At 40.1% G+C, this 15,601-nt stretch overlaps 1 protein-coding gene across 4 annotated transcripts in view; it reads left to right on the forward strand.

Annotated features, from left to right (window-relative positions):
* The window catches only part of dmd (dystrophin), a 208,415-nt gene that overhangs the window by 98,995 nt on the left and 93,819 nt on the right, over positions 1-15,601 (forward strand). For all 4 annotated transcript variants that reach the window (XM_053314366.1, XM_053314365.1, XM_053314368.1 and 1 more), the window contains exons 37-45: positions 534-656; positions 752-886; positions 2,465-2,617; positions 4,759-4,929; positions 10,737-10,859; positions 11,469-11,641; positions 11,771-11,906; positions 14,101-14,276; positions 14,960-15,107. In XM_053314366.1, the coding sequence (XP_053170341.1) occupies positions 534-656; positions 752-886; positions 2,465-2,617; positions 4,759-4,929; positions 10,737-10,859; positions 11,469-11,641; positions 11,771-11,906; positions 14,101-14,276; positions 14,960-15,107 (1,338 nt within the window). The remainder of the gene's footprint in view (positions 1-533; positions 657-751; positions 887-2,464; positions 2,618-4,758; positions 4,930-10,736; positions 10,860-11,468; positions 11,642-11,770; positions 11,907-14,100; positions 14,277-14,959; positions 15,108-15,601) is intronic.

The following is a 15,601-nucleotide window of genomic DNA, read 5'->3' on the forward strand; positions in this document are numbered from 1 at the left end:
TCTCTTTCACCTTCGTTGTTACAAACTCTAATCCAAACTGTCTTCATAAATTAACTTCAGGCTCACTAAATATACTTCAGACTCTCACTAAATGGACTCCAAACTCTCCCTACATTTACTTCAAAGTCTCACTAAATAGACTTCAGACTCTCTCACTAAATTAACTTTAAACCCTCACTTAACAGACTTCAAACTCTCGAACTAAATTTACTTCAAACTCTCACTAAATCTGCTCCAAACTTGCAAAGTAAGTTTACTTTCTCTTGGCCACTCATGATCTTCTTCCTCGTGTGTGTGTGTGTGTGTGTGTGTGTGTGTGTGTGTGTGTGTGTGTGTGTGTGTGTGTATGTGTGTGTGTGTGTGTGTGTGTGTGTGTGTGTGTGTGTGTGTGTGTGTGTGTGTATGTGTGTGTGTGTGTGTGTGTGTGTGTGTGTGTGTGTGTGTGTGTGTGTGTGTGTGTGCCTGGGCATCCTTGCCATGGGCATGTATGTGTGGTGTGTGTGTGTGTGTGTGTGTGTGTGTGTGTGTGACAGACGGCAGCGTCAGCCAAGGAGCTGGAGCAGTATCACAGTGAAGCACAGATTTGGCTGGAGCTCCTGGAGGAGGAAGTCAAACAGGGAGAAAATCTCAAGGAGGAGGACTTCCAGGAGGACAAGGTCTCACACACACATACACATATAATCATGACTCTTTAGGCTTCCTTTGATATTATGTGTGCACTTATAAACAATGTGTGTTTGTGTGTTTATAGGACTGTGAGGAAGGTGCAGTGAAAGAATTACTGTTGAAAGGAGAGAATCTACAGAAGAGAGTCCCAGATCAGGACAAAAGAGAGGAGATCAGACTGAAACACAACCAGCTCAACAGCAAGTACAACACCGTCAAGGTAACACACACGATCAGAGTTATCTGATCTGCCCATGACGAGTCAAGCTAAGAGACAAACTGTCTTCATACTGTTTAGACTGATTTACAACAATCAGAGAGGAAATAAAGGTCCAAAGACAGGTTTAGACTGGGGGTCTGCATTTATTCAATAATACAAACTGCACTGTATTCAGTTATCTGTGCCACCGTGATAATATCAAAAGTGATGTTTACAACTCCACAATAGCACTCCCCAATAACCCTTAAGCAATGAACCCTCACAGTGAGCAGTTGCTGCTGCCGTTAACTTCAATCTGATCCCACCAGCCTGTAGGCCACACCTCAGGCTGCTGCTGTCCGCCTCATGTAATCTCATCACACTGCTACATAGAGTGGGATGTAGCTTAATGTAGAGCTGCAGTGATAAGTGGATTTATCCATTCATCCGTTCATCATTTTCTGATATTTCTTTGACAACAAATCAATGAATCAAGAAAGTAACTGACAGATTAATCTACAATGAAAATAATCATTAGCTTAGTGTCATAAACATTGTTTATTGTCTCAGCTCTGCTGATGAAGAGGTGTAGGCTTTAAATCAGGGGACACAGCCACCAGTAAAACCAGTCCCTGTATTGTTTCCCTTGCTGTGGTTTTTCATCATTGCTGTGGTCACACAGCAAACTGCAGCAGCAAGTTGAAATAGTTGTACCATCATGAACTGCAAACTCCTTCTCCTCTGCTGTCAGGTTTACACTGAAGACAGTAGAGGAGGCAGCAGCAACTGCTGGCTGGCAGAAAGCACCTGAACTGACATCATGCTGGTTACTACTTAAAGAGTCATCTGACTGACTCCTTCACTGCTTCCTATATTTTCCTTATTAGTGATGACATCGGGAGTCAGTCATTGCTATTTTAACATCAGAATGCAATGCAGTGGGTTATTCACTTAAAGCAATCGTTGACACTTTGGGACATATGCTTATTCACTGTTAGGCAGAGAAATAAATACATATCAATCAATTAATCAATCAGTCTTTATTTATATAGTGCCAAATCACAACAAAAGTCATCTCAAGGCACTTTACACATAGAGCAGGTCTAAACCGTACTCTTTAAATTTAATTTAAAGAGACCCAGAATTCCCACAATATGAATCTACAGGCAGCAGTCAGTTAGCTTAGCTTAGCATCAAGACTGGAAACAGAGGGAAACAACTAGCGTGGCTCTGTCCTGAAGTCCAGATTTGTTAATTTGTACAAAAAACAAAGTGTAAAAATGATTATTCATTGCTTTTCTTGGGGTTATGTGACAGACTATTTCTCCACTGTGACCACTCTCCACTGGTTGCCTGGCAACTGCTCAGAGCCAAAAGATAAGGTCCTAACTGTAGTTTATCAGCCAATCAGTCAGCAAGATCATTCAATAGATGAAAAACAGTTAAAAGCTGTTGTGATGAAAAAGATTTTCTGAATGTGCAATGATTTTAAGATTTCTGTAGTGTCTCAAACTGATAGCAGATACACTTCATGACATGTCACTACTTTGAAATGTCCTTTGTGTGTGTCTGTGTGTGTGTGTGTGCGTGCGCGTGCAGGACCTGCGTGTGGAGAGGAACAGGAAGGCACTGGCCATCGCTCCCCAGTGGTACCAGTACAGGAGAAAGTCACATGACCTGTTGGCCTGGCTGGACGACATCCAACGCAGCGTGGACCAACTGCCTGACCCCCCCGAGGGAGAGAGGGTCAAGGTGACAACACACACATTATTACATAAATACACTCATATATACATATACACATGAACAGTAATTTCTTGACTTTTTTCTTCTTCATCACCATGAAGCTTGATCTGGTCTTCCTCATCATCCATCTCTTCATCTCTCCTTCCATCTGTCTCACACTTTCTTTGGACCTGTGTCTTTAATCTTTTCTCATTCCATATTTTTCGGGTACACATGAACCATGAAAAAATCTCTTTCTTTCCTTTGTTTTTTTGTGTTTTCTCTTCTCGCACTTTCAGACTTTTTGTGTCAAGGCTTTTGCAATTGTTTTCTCTCGGGAAGAGGACTTCTAAAAATTGCTCTAGGAAATCTTCCTCACATCTATCTGAAGAAATAATTGCAGATCAATTCTTGTCCCCAGTAGAAGCTTTTATCTGGGATTTTGTTAGTGGTCCCAGGGTTGAGAAAAAAGGTTAATTAAACTGTGTCGTGTGTAGCATTTTAACATCAATAAATCCATACCAAATTATCTTTGAGACACTAGTGAATAATTATTACTTGTTATATCTTATAACAACTGACGCAGACCAACATGCACAGTGCATTTTACCGAATGTCATGGCTTCACCAGTCAAAAACAAGTCAATCAACTGCAGAGGACTCTGTTCTGGCAATTTTTGTTTGTCAAGAAGCACAAAGCCGGTAACGTTGTCTTTCTGTAGTTTATTCAGTCGTCTGCAGACGGACTCCTTCTGTCTCAAGCGTGAGATGAAAAAGCGAGCCCCGAGCAGAGGAAACAGTCAGATTATATACAATACATTATCATAGAAAGGAAGACATTGTTCTATCAACAGAACAATGTCATCACAATAGGCACGTCATCACGTGTATACAATCAGGACAATAGTTAATTAGTAGACTATAACATACATGATGTTCCATCAAAGGTCAATGATATTCATTAAATCAGCATTTCATGGCATGGTCAACAGATTATGATGCACACACATACATCTAATCAAATAACATAACTACTCATTTGCTCAGACAAGATGAATAATAAGAATTTCCATTACAACTCTTTTATGTCAGATAGTGGAACAACTAAACACTTGGAAAGGTAGAAAACACTAGAAATGCAGAACCTCCAAAGGACCAGTGTGTAAGAATTACAGGGATGTATTGGCAGAAATGGACTAGAATAGGGAGCGGGTCCATTTCCATGGACACTGACAAGTTGCACTGTCATGTTTCTACAGTAGCCCAGAATGGACAAACCTAACTCTGACTCTAGAGAGGGCCTGTCAAGTTTTTCGCCAGGTTTTGCAGTCACCATAGGTTCTCCTGTATGCGTGGAAAGGGATGAGTATTCTGCAACCTCACTGCGAGATACCACTAAATCCTACACACTGGTTCCTTTAAATCTTTGATTATGCTGATTTGGAAAAGGTTTGGCAGAGAAACCCTGCACTCCACCTGTGTTTTGTCCCTCCCTCTGACTCTGTATGTGTGTCTTTCACTTTCAGATGATCCGTATGACATTTCGCTAAGCGGACGTCTCACGCGCTCGCCTCAGAATCACCTGTCATTTGCCGCAACTGAGATTCCACACTGCCTATGTCTGTCTGTCTGTCCGTCTGCTCATCTATCTGTCTTTCCGTCTCTCCATGCAGTCCTCTGCTTCTTTTCACCCCCACACTCCCCCAGTTCACACACTGCTCTACTTATTTTAAAGGCCAGAGATTGTACTCCTCCTCAATGTGAATAAAGTCTCAAGGCGGTGTGCGCCTCCTACTTATAGCACTACTTTCTTATTTGATATGGCTTGTTTAAATGGAGAAACACTATCAGAATACAGTATGTATATGTTTATGTTTGACACTGACAAACATGATATATTGTCCCTTTTATCAATGTGTTGTGTCTTTGTTGGAGTGTGTGAGTGTGCTGGTGGGTAAATGAATGTGTTCACTTTTTATTATGTACTTATTGTCCCTAATAGTGTGTGTGTGTGTGTGTGTGTGTGTGTGTGTGTGTGTGTGTGTGTGTGTGTGTGTGTGTGTGTGTGTGTGTAAATGTGTTATACAAGCACATCCACATGCCTCTCTGTGCTTCCCTTTCGGGCTCAGACAGTAGAAAATGACGTCCTGGTTGATTTCGTCCAATAGGAAATTGGCTCAGAGTTCGACAAGAAGAAGGAGGAGCTTAAGGAGGTGCAGGGCTTAGCCAATCAGCTCTCAGAAGCTGGAGCCGCCAATCTAGTGGAGCCCCGCCAACTCCAGCTCAACACGCGCTGGGTTGAGGTGGAGGGCAAGTTCATTCCCTTCAAAAGACAATGTGTGAGTTTCAGTAGGCACAACTTCTCTCTACAATACTAACAGAGAATCCTATACTAACTAGACATAATACTAATACTTCTATCCAAGACAGTGTGTGAGTGGCCTAAGTTGGTATAACAGTCGCTTTCACTAACTCAAACACGCCATTGAAAAGCTTCTAATAATAATATTCAAAATGAACCGCTTTCAAATTATGGTATGCAAGTAGGCTTCACACAGGCTTCCTGATGAGGAGGTTAATACCACTCTCATGTTTGTAAACTAAAGCTACAGCTGACAGGTTAGCATACAGACTGAAAAGAGGGGGAACAGCTAACCTGGTTTTGTCTTAAGTTTAAAATTCAACCCCTTTTAAACTTTGGATGATGCTACTTAGCACAGTAGTTAGTATACAGAGATGAGAGTGGTATATATCTCCTTATCTATAAGTTGTAGTGTATTATATATGTTAGTTAGTCTGTCAATACCTTGTGACTGTGCTATCCTTCCTTGTGGGCCTTAAATCTTTAAAACAGCTCACAGATATAGTGTCGTTTTTAAATAAGACTCAAAACTTTCCTAAAACAGCTGCTCACTGTAGGTTTTAGCAAACGTTACTCAAATAACAGAACTATTAAACACATTTGGTGTTCTAGTAAGTATGTAGTGTGTGGTATCACCTCTCAGATGTGTGTCACTTTGGATAAAAGTGTCTGCTAAATGAAATAGTAAATTGGATTTGTGGCAGCAGGAAGGTGTGTGAGGGGTTGAGTCAGAATGAACACCAGTGTCCATGTTAATGAAGGAACATTGACATGTTTTTAATAGATTTTGGACATCAATGGAGCATATACAGAGGTGTAAATGTGTATCTTTCATACACACACAACTTGTGTTAGAAAAATGCAATAAGAAAAATATAGGATATTATCTTTTCCATAAAGGAATTACAAAGTCCTATTTATAATCTCAAACAAACAGAACTTTCTTTGTTTCATTTATATGAACTAATTTAATTTATTCAAGTAAAACTGAATAGTATGTCAACTGCAATATATAAATTCTATGCCCCCTATCTCCTAATGTCCAGAGTTTTGAAACATTTTCAATACTGTTAACCCCTTACCTTATCTTACTTTAGTTTTTTAGTCTGTATGAGCATTAGATTGATCCCTGAAAAGTAAAACCAGAGTTGCTTTTTTTGTTTTTCTTTGCTGCATTTTCATTGACATGTCTTACGTGTACATGTGAAGCACCCTCACATGTTTGAATCTCATTGGTTGCTCTGTCCGGCTCTGTCTCCCCCCCCCACCAACCAAATCACATTACACCCCCACAGTCTCTGCCGATCACTGAAGATGTATGTATCCTGTCATCCAATCATATGTACCAACCACATGCACTTACACAACATTGTATCAACTGGGTCTGTTGAACTTGGACAAAATATACATCTGAACTGTCAGATTCCAGTCTTGGGAGTGTAGTAATGCACTTCTGCAGGCATGCTGGGAGGAATCATAAGCACATAGCACATTAGTGTCATTTTCATCTTTATTTCCTAAGAGAGCAGCGAGTGAATACAGTGATGCTCTGCTTCAGTGTTGAACAGTGAACCTGAGAGCTGCCCAGACTGCCATGCTGCACCATATGTGCAGTTTCTGCACTGCAGTGCATTTCTCAACAACTCTTGAGCAGTAATTATTAAGACAGAGGTGTGCACTTAATTTCCTGGTTTCAGGTTAAAGCACCACACCTCTAATATTGCTATAACAGAAATATGACATGAAATCTATTTAGATCACAAGAAAGAGAAGCTGATTCACTGATAAACACTGATGTGGATTTTTGTGAGTGGTTAAAGATTAAATATCAGACAGAGATTCTCAGTTAATAAGCTGTGATACATCATAGGTGGGAATGTTCCAGTGCTACTTTCATTCCCTTGAAAGGGCTTTCGCTGTCATTATGAGAAAAGTTAATATTGTCCTTGGTAACAAACTAAAAGAAGACATTGTCTGCCTTAAAGTTGAATTCACTTCATTTCCTAACATGTTGAATATCCAGCAGTCACTATGTTCTACCACTGTAGTGTTATTAATGGAAAAAAGTTGGATGCTGAGCCAGATTTAAGCTCACTGACCTTAGCAATACCTGGCACACGTGGGATGTGAATCATTAAGTTTATGTACAAAAGTGTGTGTACAAACATTATTTCCACCAAGATTGCAGCGCACCACTGGCTTTGCTAAAATATCTAAGAAAAGATGAGGAAATAACCTCAGTACACATGAGGAAAATAACACTTTACTGATGCACAGATGCACTCCTCTCTGCACATCAATAGAGTCCTTAGTCACTTTTCATCTCCTCTCAGTGCCTGAGCAACAGTGAATCACTGCAGAATGCTGGACATGAAACATATTAGGACTGTATAATAAGATGCCGCTGCCTATCCTCATGCAGTGGTTGTGATACATGCAGTATAGATGTGTATTCAGTCCAAGTTGACAAAGATAAAAGTAGATGAAATGATGAAAGAAGGGGAAGTTATTTTCAGTTTCTTCTTCTTCTTTCCAAGGCTTAAGTCTTTTTGCTCTGCAGTCACTGAGGACACAAAATCAAGGCTTGGATTTATATTAAAAAAAAACAATATTTGTATCTAAAAGAGTGATGAAAGAAGAGAAGCCTACACTGATTCACTTTAAGTTGCTGAAAACAGAAATCTGTTTACTGATTCTAGACAAAGACTTCTAAACTGGACTAAAATAACTGTTTGGGCCAAACTTGAATCATGCTGAAAGTGAGACTCAAAGTCATTACTGACCCCCTGACCTGGGAACTGAATCTCATTTCCTCACAATAATAACTGCTCTCTTTAATTTGAGGACGCCTTGTATGAGACAAACAGTGTGTTACTTTAAGCCTCCCCCTCTCATCATTTATCTACTCTGCTCTCATGTCACTGCACAGTAAGATATACTGTAGCGGTCACACTGAAATCACACACTCATGCACACAATGTCCAAATGAAAAATGAAGTGTGTGTGTGTGTGTGCACGCACTCGTGCACTAGGAGCAGGTATTATTTTGGGACTTTATTATGAATGTGAGTCAATAAATAGGAGATAATAATTTGTGAGACTGTCACACTGGGTTATATGAGTGATTTTAGTCCTTCAGCCAATCACAGTCTAAACATTCATCCCTGTGAACACAGTCCTTCCCTAAGTTGAACCGTAACTTTAGTGATAGGTTCACAATTGTCTATCTTAAAACAGGACTGTACATTGAAAGAGGTATTGGTTCCTGTCCATACTGGCTGGGAAGAGATCACTTCTTTGTACAATTCTAATGTAACAGTCCTCATTCTTTTCAGAAATGCTTGCTGTGTAACACATCACTGAGTCAGTCTGCTGACAATATGACTCTTACAGTATCTACTGTGTACAATATTAGTATATTGCATTTTAGCATGCCAGTTTTAATGGCTTTATCTAGTTTATTTAGTAAAATGAAGTAAACACAACATAACTTCCAAGAGATGAATGGAAATCCAGTGTGCTGTGATCCTGTACCTGTAACTTGTAGCCACTGAATAATAAATAAATAATAATAATAAAGAAAATAGAAATAGTCAAGTAAAGTACAGTTACCTCTACACTGTATAGCACTTGAGTAAATGCATTTAGTCACAGTCCACGACTAAAAGATAGCTTCCTGATTTGGCTAATTCCAACAGCTGAAACCACCTCAGCAAAACATTGCCATGCATTTTACATCACAACTGTTGTATTAAAATTCATCTTTTTACAGCCAGTAGGGCAGACAGAATGATTAGAGCAACCAATATCTAACGTATGGGCATGTGAGTTAGTTTGAAGACAAAAGTGTGAAAAAGTGTGTGCCCCAGTAGTCTACTAGCTAAGTCGCATGCCACATAACCACAGCGTCCACAGTTAGAATCCAGCTGCGGACCTTTGTTGCATGTCACCACCTGTCACTAATAGCTGTCATCCAATGTCCCAGGAATAGTGACATAAAATACCCCATGCCACATTAAACAAACACAAGAGGATACTTTCACCCCTGTTTCTATGGGATTGTGGATGTCCAAACACTTCCATCTACCATTTATCTTCTCTTGAAAGTTGACTCATTCTCTCTCTCTTTTTATATAATTTTGTTAGCTGTGTGTGTTTGTTTTTTTGACATGCAACAAAAGGTCCCTGGCTGGAGTTGAACCAGGGGCCTTGCAGTTATGTGGTACAATCTATTTCACTCAATGAACTGACTGTACATATCTGTATATACCTAATGATTACATTTAATGAGAGAAAGTTCTCTACTTGTTTGAAACCCAGTATGACAGAGCTCTCTACAGCAGACACATTGCTAATAGCAGCAGGAGTAGGCAGACAAACCTGGACATTTAAAACTCTGGTCTTCATTTCACTTCAAATCACAAGTGTCAGATAGAGGAAATTATCTTTAATGACTAATTATACACCTCAAAATCAGTTTTACTGGCCATGACGACTCGTAAAAAGACGAATGAGCTTATTAGGAAATATGCTATCAAGTTACATTTGGCACCTGACGCATTCCAGAGATTAGAAATCAGGATTATGAGCATTCTTTATTTAAATCTGCCTCTTGTGAGTCCCCAAACTTCATGGAAGTGCCACACTAAATCACCAGAGTACCCATTTAATGATTCAGACGCCGCAAATTTACATTTCTCCGCTGTAAAACCAACACAAGGAGCCAGCAGACAGAACAATTATATTGAGAATAATCAGTCCTTCAGTCAACGTGTGAATCAGCTCTTGCACTCCATCCCACCTCTGCTCTGCAGACATTATTACTGTCACATCAGGAAAACCCACAGCTGACTTGTTAAGACCAGCAGCAATCATTAACTTTATGTAAGGCTGCTAATACTGCTAAAGTGTGCGTGTTTTATTTTTAGGTTAATTAAGAAGTGTCATTTAACAGGAGGAAGCTATTGCCCAGGCGAAATGAGCATAACAATGAGGTGAAATGAACAGACCAGAGTGTTAATATGCCGGTATCTCTGCACTGTAGAGAGGAGCTTGAGTGGTAGAGGCAGCTTCACTGACTTCACTGGTTACACTATTGTGTGTCGCGGTCAGGGGAAATGTAAATTCATTGCAAGAGTAGATTCAGAGACTGTATCTGGGCTTGAATAGACTAAAATCCAGCTGACATGAGCCTTCAATGTGACCGTGGTATACAATAGGGATTAATAATGTGTTTGATGGGGAATTAACCACATCTTTCCTTGCTTAGACAGCCTGGAAACAATCTGGGGCTTCATTAAGTTTCCTCATTTAAAATTAATCTGCAATAAGTAAATCGCTTTAGTAAATAGCTTTTTTTTCCTATTATATACTACAAAAATAATACTTGTATTTAAGACTTACATAGAAAATGCATGTCTTTACATCTGATTTAGACTTTTAAGATATATTTATTTCAGTAAGTCTAATCACAATCTTATAATAACTGAAATCCCAGATTGGTTTCTTAATCAGTTGATAATCTGCTATTTAATTTTCTTAAAGAAAAGCTGATATGTTGCCAAGTTAGAGAAATAACACGCATGTACTGTATGATGTTTATTTATTGCTTTATGAATTCAATGTACTTTTTCTGATCTGACTCTCTACTCTGTGTTTGTGAACACGTATGCGGTGCCCACGCCTTCCTCTGTGTGTGTGTGTGTGTGTGTGTGCGTGTGTGTGTGTGTATGTATGTATGTGTTTTGTGTGTGTGTGTGTGTGTGTGCGTGTGTGGGTGTCCAGGAGTACCTAGCAGAGCTGCAGGCGTTGCTGCGTTCAGTGTCAGAGACGGACTTCAAGCTGAACTCTCCTGAATACTGGCCTGCAGCGTATTATAACCTGCCTCAGCAAGAGCTCTGCCTGAAGGTCAGCTCCACCATGGTGCTTCTGTCTGAATGCCACCAACTATTTTTCTCAGGAAATAATATCATGAACAATCAGGCTGTAGGTGATTTATAGAGGGATGTGTGTCCATGTGGCACAAATATTAGGCTTTAAAAACAATTGTTTTACATTTTTTATTAATAAAATATCTTTACCATTTTGCTGTCAACAGGACAAAAAAACCATAGTAACAAAAGCATTTTTTTAATCAACATTTTTTTATCATGTTATATGATTGTTCAATGGATTATTATAATATATTATTATTAATTGATAGATTTGTTTGTAATAGACATGATTAATGTTTATAACAAGAGTTTCTTGTAAAAGAGTCATTTGATATCTAGACTCGAAAGAAGAAAGAAAGAAATGTCATTATATCATGAAAAGGAGGTTACACTGACTAAACTGACTTGTTTTTGTCATGACAGCAATGTGCTGCAATACAAGCAAAATTTAAATTTGCAGCTTTTCAAATAATTGCCAGTTGTGCATGATAGTTATTTAGGTTTTTTACATTTAGCAGTCCTGTAAAGACAGTGTCCTCCCCTGACTCTCATGCTTGTGTCTCCTCCTCCTCGGCACAAACAGGAGGTGAAAGAAAGTGTGGACAAGCTGCGAGGCCCAGTGGAGGCAGCGTTGGCCCGCAGAGAGGAGATGGTGTCGGGCGCTCGGCCTCTGGAGGGCCAGAAGATCCAGAACAGCGCCACCTTGCTCAGCACCAACTGGGACAAACTGAACAAGCTGTACCAGGACAGACTGAAGTAAGAAAGGAAAGATGAATGAAGCTGCCAGATTTTTATGTATAAGCTCCTGACTACATGAATATGGACTCATTTTATGCACACATATTCATTTCCGTTTGCGTGTGTGTTGTGTGTGTGCACATCAAGGCGCTGGCAGGATTGCAACTCCAAATGGCAGACGTTTGTGTCAGATCAGAAGACGCTGGAGGAATGGCTGAATGATGCCGAGGCTGCTCTGAAACTGGCCGAGAGTGATCCAGCAGCACACAGACAGCGGCTCAGGGTAACAAACACACACACACACACACACATTTCTATACAAATACAAATAAAGATTTGCACACAATGATTGTACACAGAAAAGATGTGTGTATTCAAGTTGCAGATGACTCATACTTCAGCTCCAGTGTCAGATAGCGCTGCTGGTGTGCCTTTGAGCAAGGCACGAGTCAAAGCCGCTTCTGTCAGCACTTTCATCTCTCATTTTCTTTTTTTTTCTGCCGATGATTTTGAGTCCTGATGGTGCCCAACATGACAATACAATAACATATGATGTTATGTTGTGTTTGAGACGTCCTCGAGGAGTGCAAAACATATTCTGACATGACATGAACTTTCTGTGTAGCTGCTTGTTTCAAGTGTCCATCTGAAGTCAGCCACACAGTCACATACACACACACACACACACACACACACACTGGCACACAGATGGCAGTTGTCAAGAGGAAAAGGCAGTGAGTGTCTGACAGCGCAGTCAGCCTTGATACCAACAGATTTCCTTTTTTAGGCCTTATGTAACAACTATTATGTCATCCAATTTGACATTTCAATGTTACATCAACCCCAAAACTTGAAATTGAAGGATTATGAAAAGCAATTTAATATAAACATAGAACAATGGGATTTTACCTCACCAAGCTAAAGATTAAAGATGTATGAGGCATTATTTTCACAGAGGGAAAATCTATGAAAGGCTTGTTTTCATGGTGGGCTTCTAGCTTCAGTGGCTCTGGTTAAACTGATGCACTCAACCTACCGTATGAAGTATTGTTATGAATGTGTGTGTTTGTGTGTGTGTGTGTGTGTTTGCATCATCAGACATGCCCATTCCACTTTGGGCTGCTGTGATCAGCTCTCGATGTCCACCTGCACAGACAGGGATGCAGTGTCCAAGTGCCACTCAAGTGCCAGCCTGTGTGTTTGTGTGTGTGTGTGTGTGTGTGAGAAAGAGAGACCATCTGGCACCTCAATTCACAAGCTGCCACCTGAACCGCACCCTGTCATGATCTCCCAGTGTACAAACATGCACAGACATATTGAATGCACTGGTAATGATAGACTTGTGAGGACATTGTATTGACTTACATGAATTTGCTGGAGACTTCCCCTAACCTTTAATGGTCAGCTCACCTAATCCCCATTTATTTCCCCACTTACTCCTAATGGTATCTAGTCATGCAGCTAGTTTTGGTTTTATTTTCATAGCTAGTAGTTATAGCTCATGTGAAACCACAACTTGTTGCTTCTATGTTTCTTTTTGGGTAAGCATTCAACAAATGAGATGTAATAAGTGAATTAGAGAGCTGTACAGTTGAGATGTGGATTTTTTTCCATTTTGACAGAGCCTGTCTATCTGTTTCCCCTTAGTTTGAGTTGTTATGCTAAGCTAAGTGTAATTCCCAAATCTTGAACTATCCCCTAAAAGATAACTGAGTAAAAATGTTTATGTAAAATGCCTTTCCAAAAAGAATGTTCCATCACAAAAATTGAGCAGCTAACATTACTTTATACCTTTTAAAAGGACCTTTGTTTTTTAAATAAGATGAACAGTCAGCGTTGTCTGTCATCTGTCTGTGTGGTGTGGTTTAAGGATTTAATTGATAATTAAATCCCTTAAACCATGCAGAAAACCTTATTAAAAGGCCTAAGAATTACAAATCATTCATTTAGTCTAAATCATCATTATTAATGATTATTGATTTGCACCTGATAATAGACCAAAACTGCACACCTTAAACTGGTGATTAAGGGATTTGTCAAATATTTTAAACAAATGTGTAAATGAAGGGGGAAGTCATGCAGCCTTTATGTTGTTTATTAAGGGAGGGTCTTTTTAAACAGTTCAGTCAATTAGTCGTGCCAAGCTACCTACCCAGCAAATCTTGATTAAGATAAGCATTTGATGTATTTTCAGAAATGAATAAATAAAGATTCATTCAGAGTATTTTAACATGGTATTGTTTCATAATGTACTGAAGACAGTTAAAAATATTGTACCCTGAAGTATGTATGACTAACATGACCAACCCCAAGTTTAACCCCAACGTTCACTTTGAATTCAAAACCAAAAATTGTGAGGACCAATTTGTGTGTATCCAGGAGGCAGGGGAGTCCATAAAGTGTGTGTACCGTGTGCATAACCAAACTATATAAAAGCTAATAAAAAACTTTTTGTCTGTGTGTGTGTGTGTGTATAGGACCTGACGGAGGCCATACCACTCCAGGAAGCGGTGTTGGGCAGAGTGAACTCTACAGGAGAGGAGATCAGCCAGTTGAGCACGCCGGACGATGCCTCGCAGCTCCGAGCACAGCTCAAATTACTCAACACCCGCTGGACTAACATCTGCAGGGAGCTCAATGAGCGCAAGAGGAGGTGTGTGTGTGTGTGTGTGTGGCTGCAGGTTTTTTACAGACCTGCAAGTCTGTGTTACTGAGGAACATCTCTGATTGTTCTACGTGGGTGTGAAAATATATGTCCAGTGTTTTCAGGCGTCTGTATGAGAATTTGATCCTCCTGCTTTATTGAGTCACACCCTCCCTACAGGCCAGCAGAGTATGCAACATCATGAAGATTCATTAACATGCTAAGTCTCAATTTACTGCTCACTGTGGAATAAAGTAATGAGTGTTTATTATAGAGGGAGCAGTGAGGGGGTGATTTCAGACACAGCTTTAGTCAGTGTTTAAGCTATCAGGACATAAAGGCTGCTTCTATGAATAATCCGCTGTCAAGTTTCATTTTCTTTATGTTGCAGACGCTGTGACTTCAGGGTTCATCCTGTTATTTTTCAGAAACTTCAATATTTTTTGTTGATTTTCCAATTAAGTGTTGTGTTTTTGTTGGCTCGGGGCTGTGTCACATAAGCGCTTTTATCGCCTTCTCAGCAACTTTTTCCCACCTGATGTGAGCAACTCAGCATTGTTTAACGCCCCTATTGTGTTTCTTATCCAACTGAGCCATCAAGATGTTCCCCCATAAGGGCATTCCTGCCTCTTGAACATATCTCACCACCACCCCCACCCTCCCCCTCCTCTTTTTCTTTCACCTTCCTGCAGGTCTGCAGAGGCGCGCACAGCCACTGCAGATCTACAGGAGGACATGGGCTCAATGCTAGGCTGGTTGGACAAGGCAGAAGGCGTCCTGGCCATCCCTCTGCAGCCTGCAGAGTCACAACACATCAAAGACACTCTGGGCAAAGTCCAGGTACCATGAACACACAATCAACACACACCAGTTAGGATAAGCCACTGCACTCTTGTGTGGGTGTGTTGATGTGCATAATTTGATTTCACTGCCATCACAGTGTAAATGAGATACAGTTCTTTATAATTACACACAGCATATTCTTATGTGTGTGTTGGATTGTTTATTTGACAGTATTATGTTTTCAAATGAGATGCTGGAATGTTTCATTCTGAAATTCAACCTTGAAAAGAGTATTTTTAGTGTGTGTATGCATGGTTCTGTGTGTGTGAACTTACATAATTTGATTTGAAAGAGCTTGTGTCCTACATTGAGGTGCTGCAGTGATTTATTACACTCAGCCTGTATGACTTACTGCCTTTCTTTCCTCCTGTGTGTGTCTGTGTGTCTGTGTCTGTGTGTGTGTGTGTGTGTGTGTGTGTGTGTGTGTGTGTGTGTGTGTGTTTGTGTGTGTGTGTGTGTGTGTGTGTGTGTGTGTGTGTGTGTGTGTGTCA

Source organism: Scomber japonicus, chromosome 24 (assembly GCF_027409825.1).
Source record: "Scomber japonicus isolate fScoJap1 chromosome 24, fScoJap1.pri, whole genome shotgun sequence".
Lineage (NCBI taxonomy): Eukaryota > Metazoa > Chordata > Actinopteri > Scombriformes > Scombridae > Scomber > Scomber japonicus.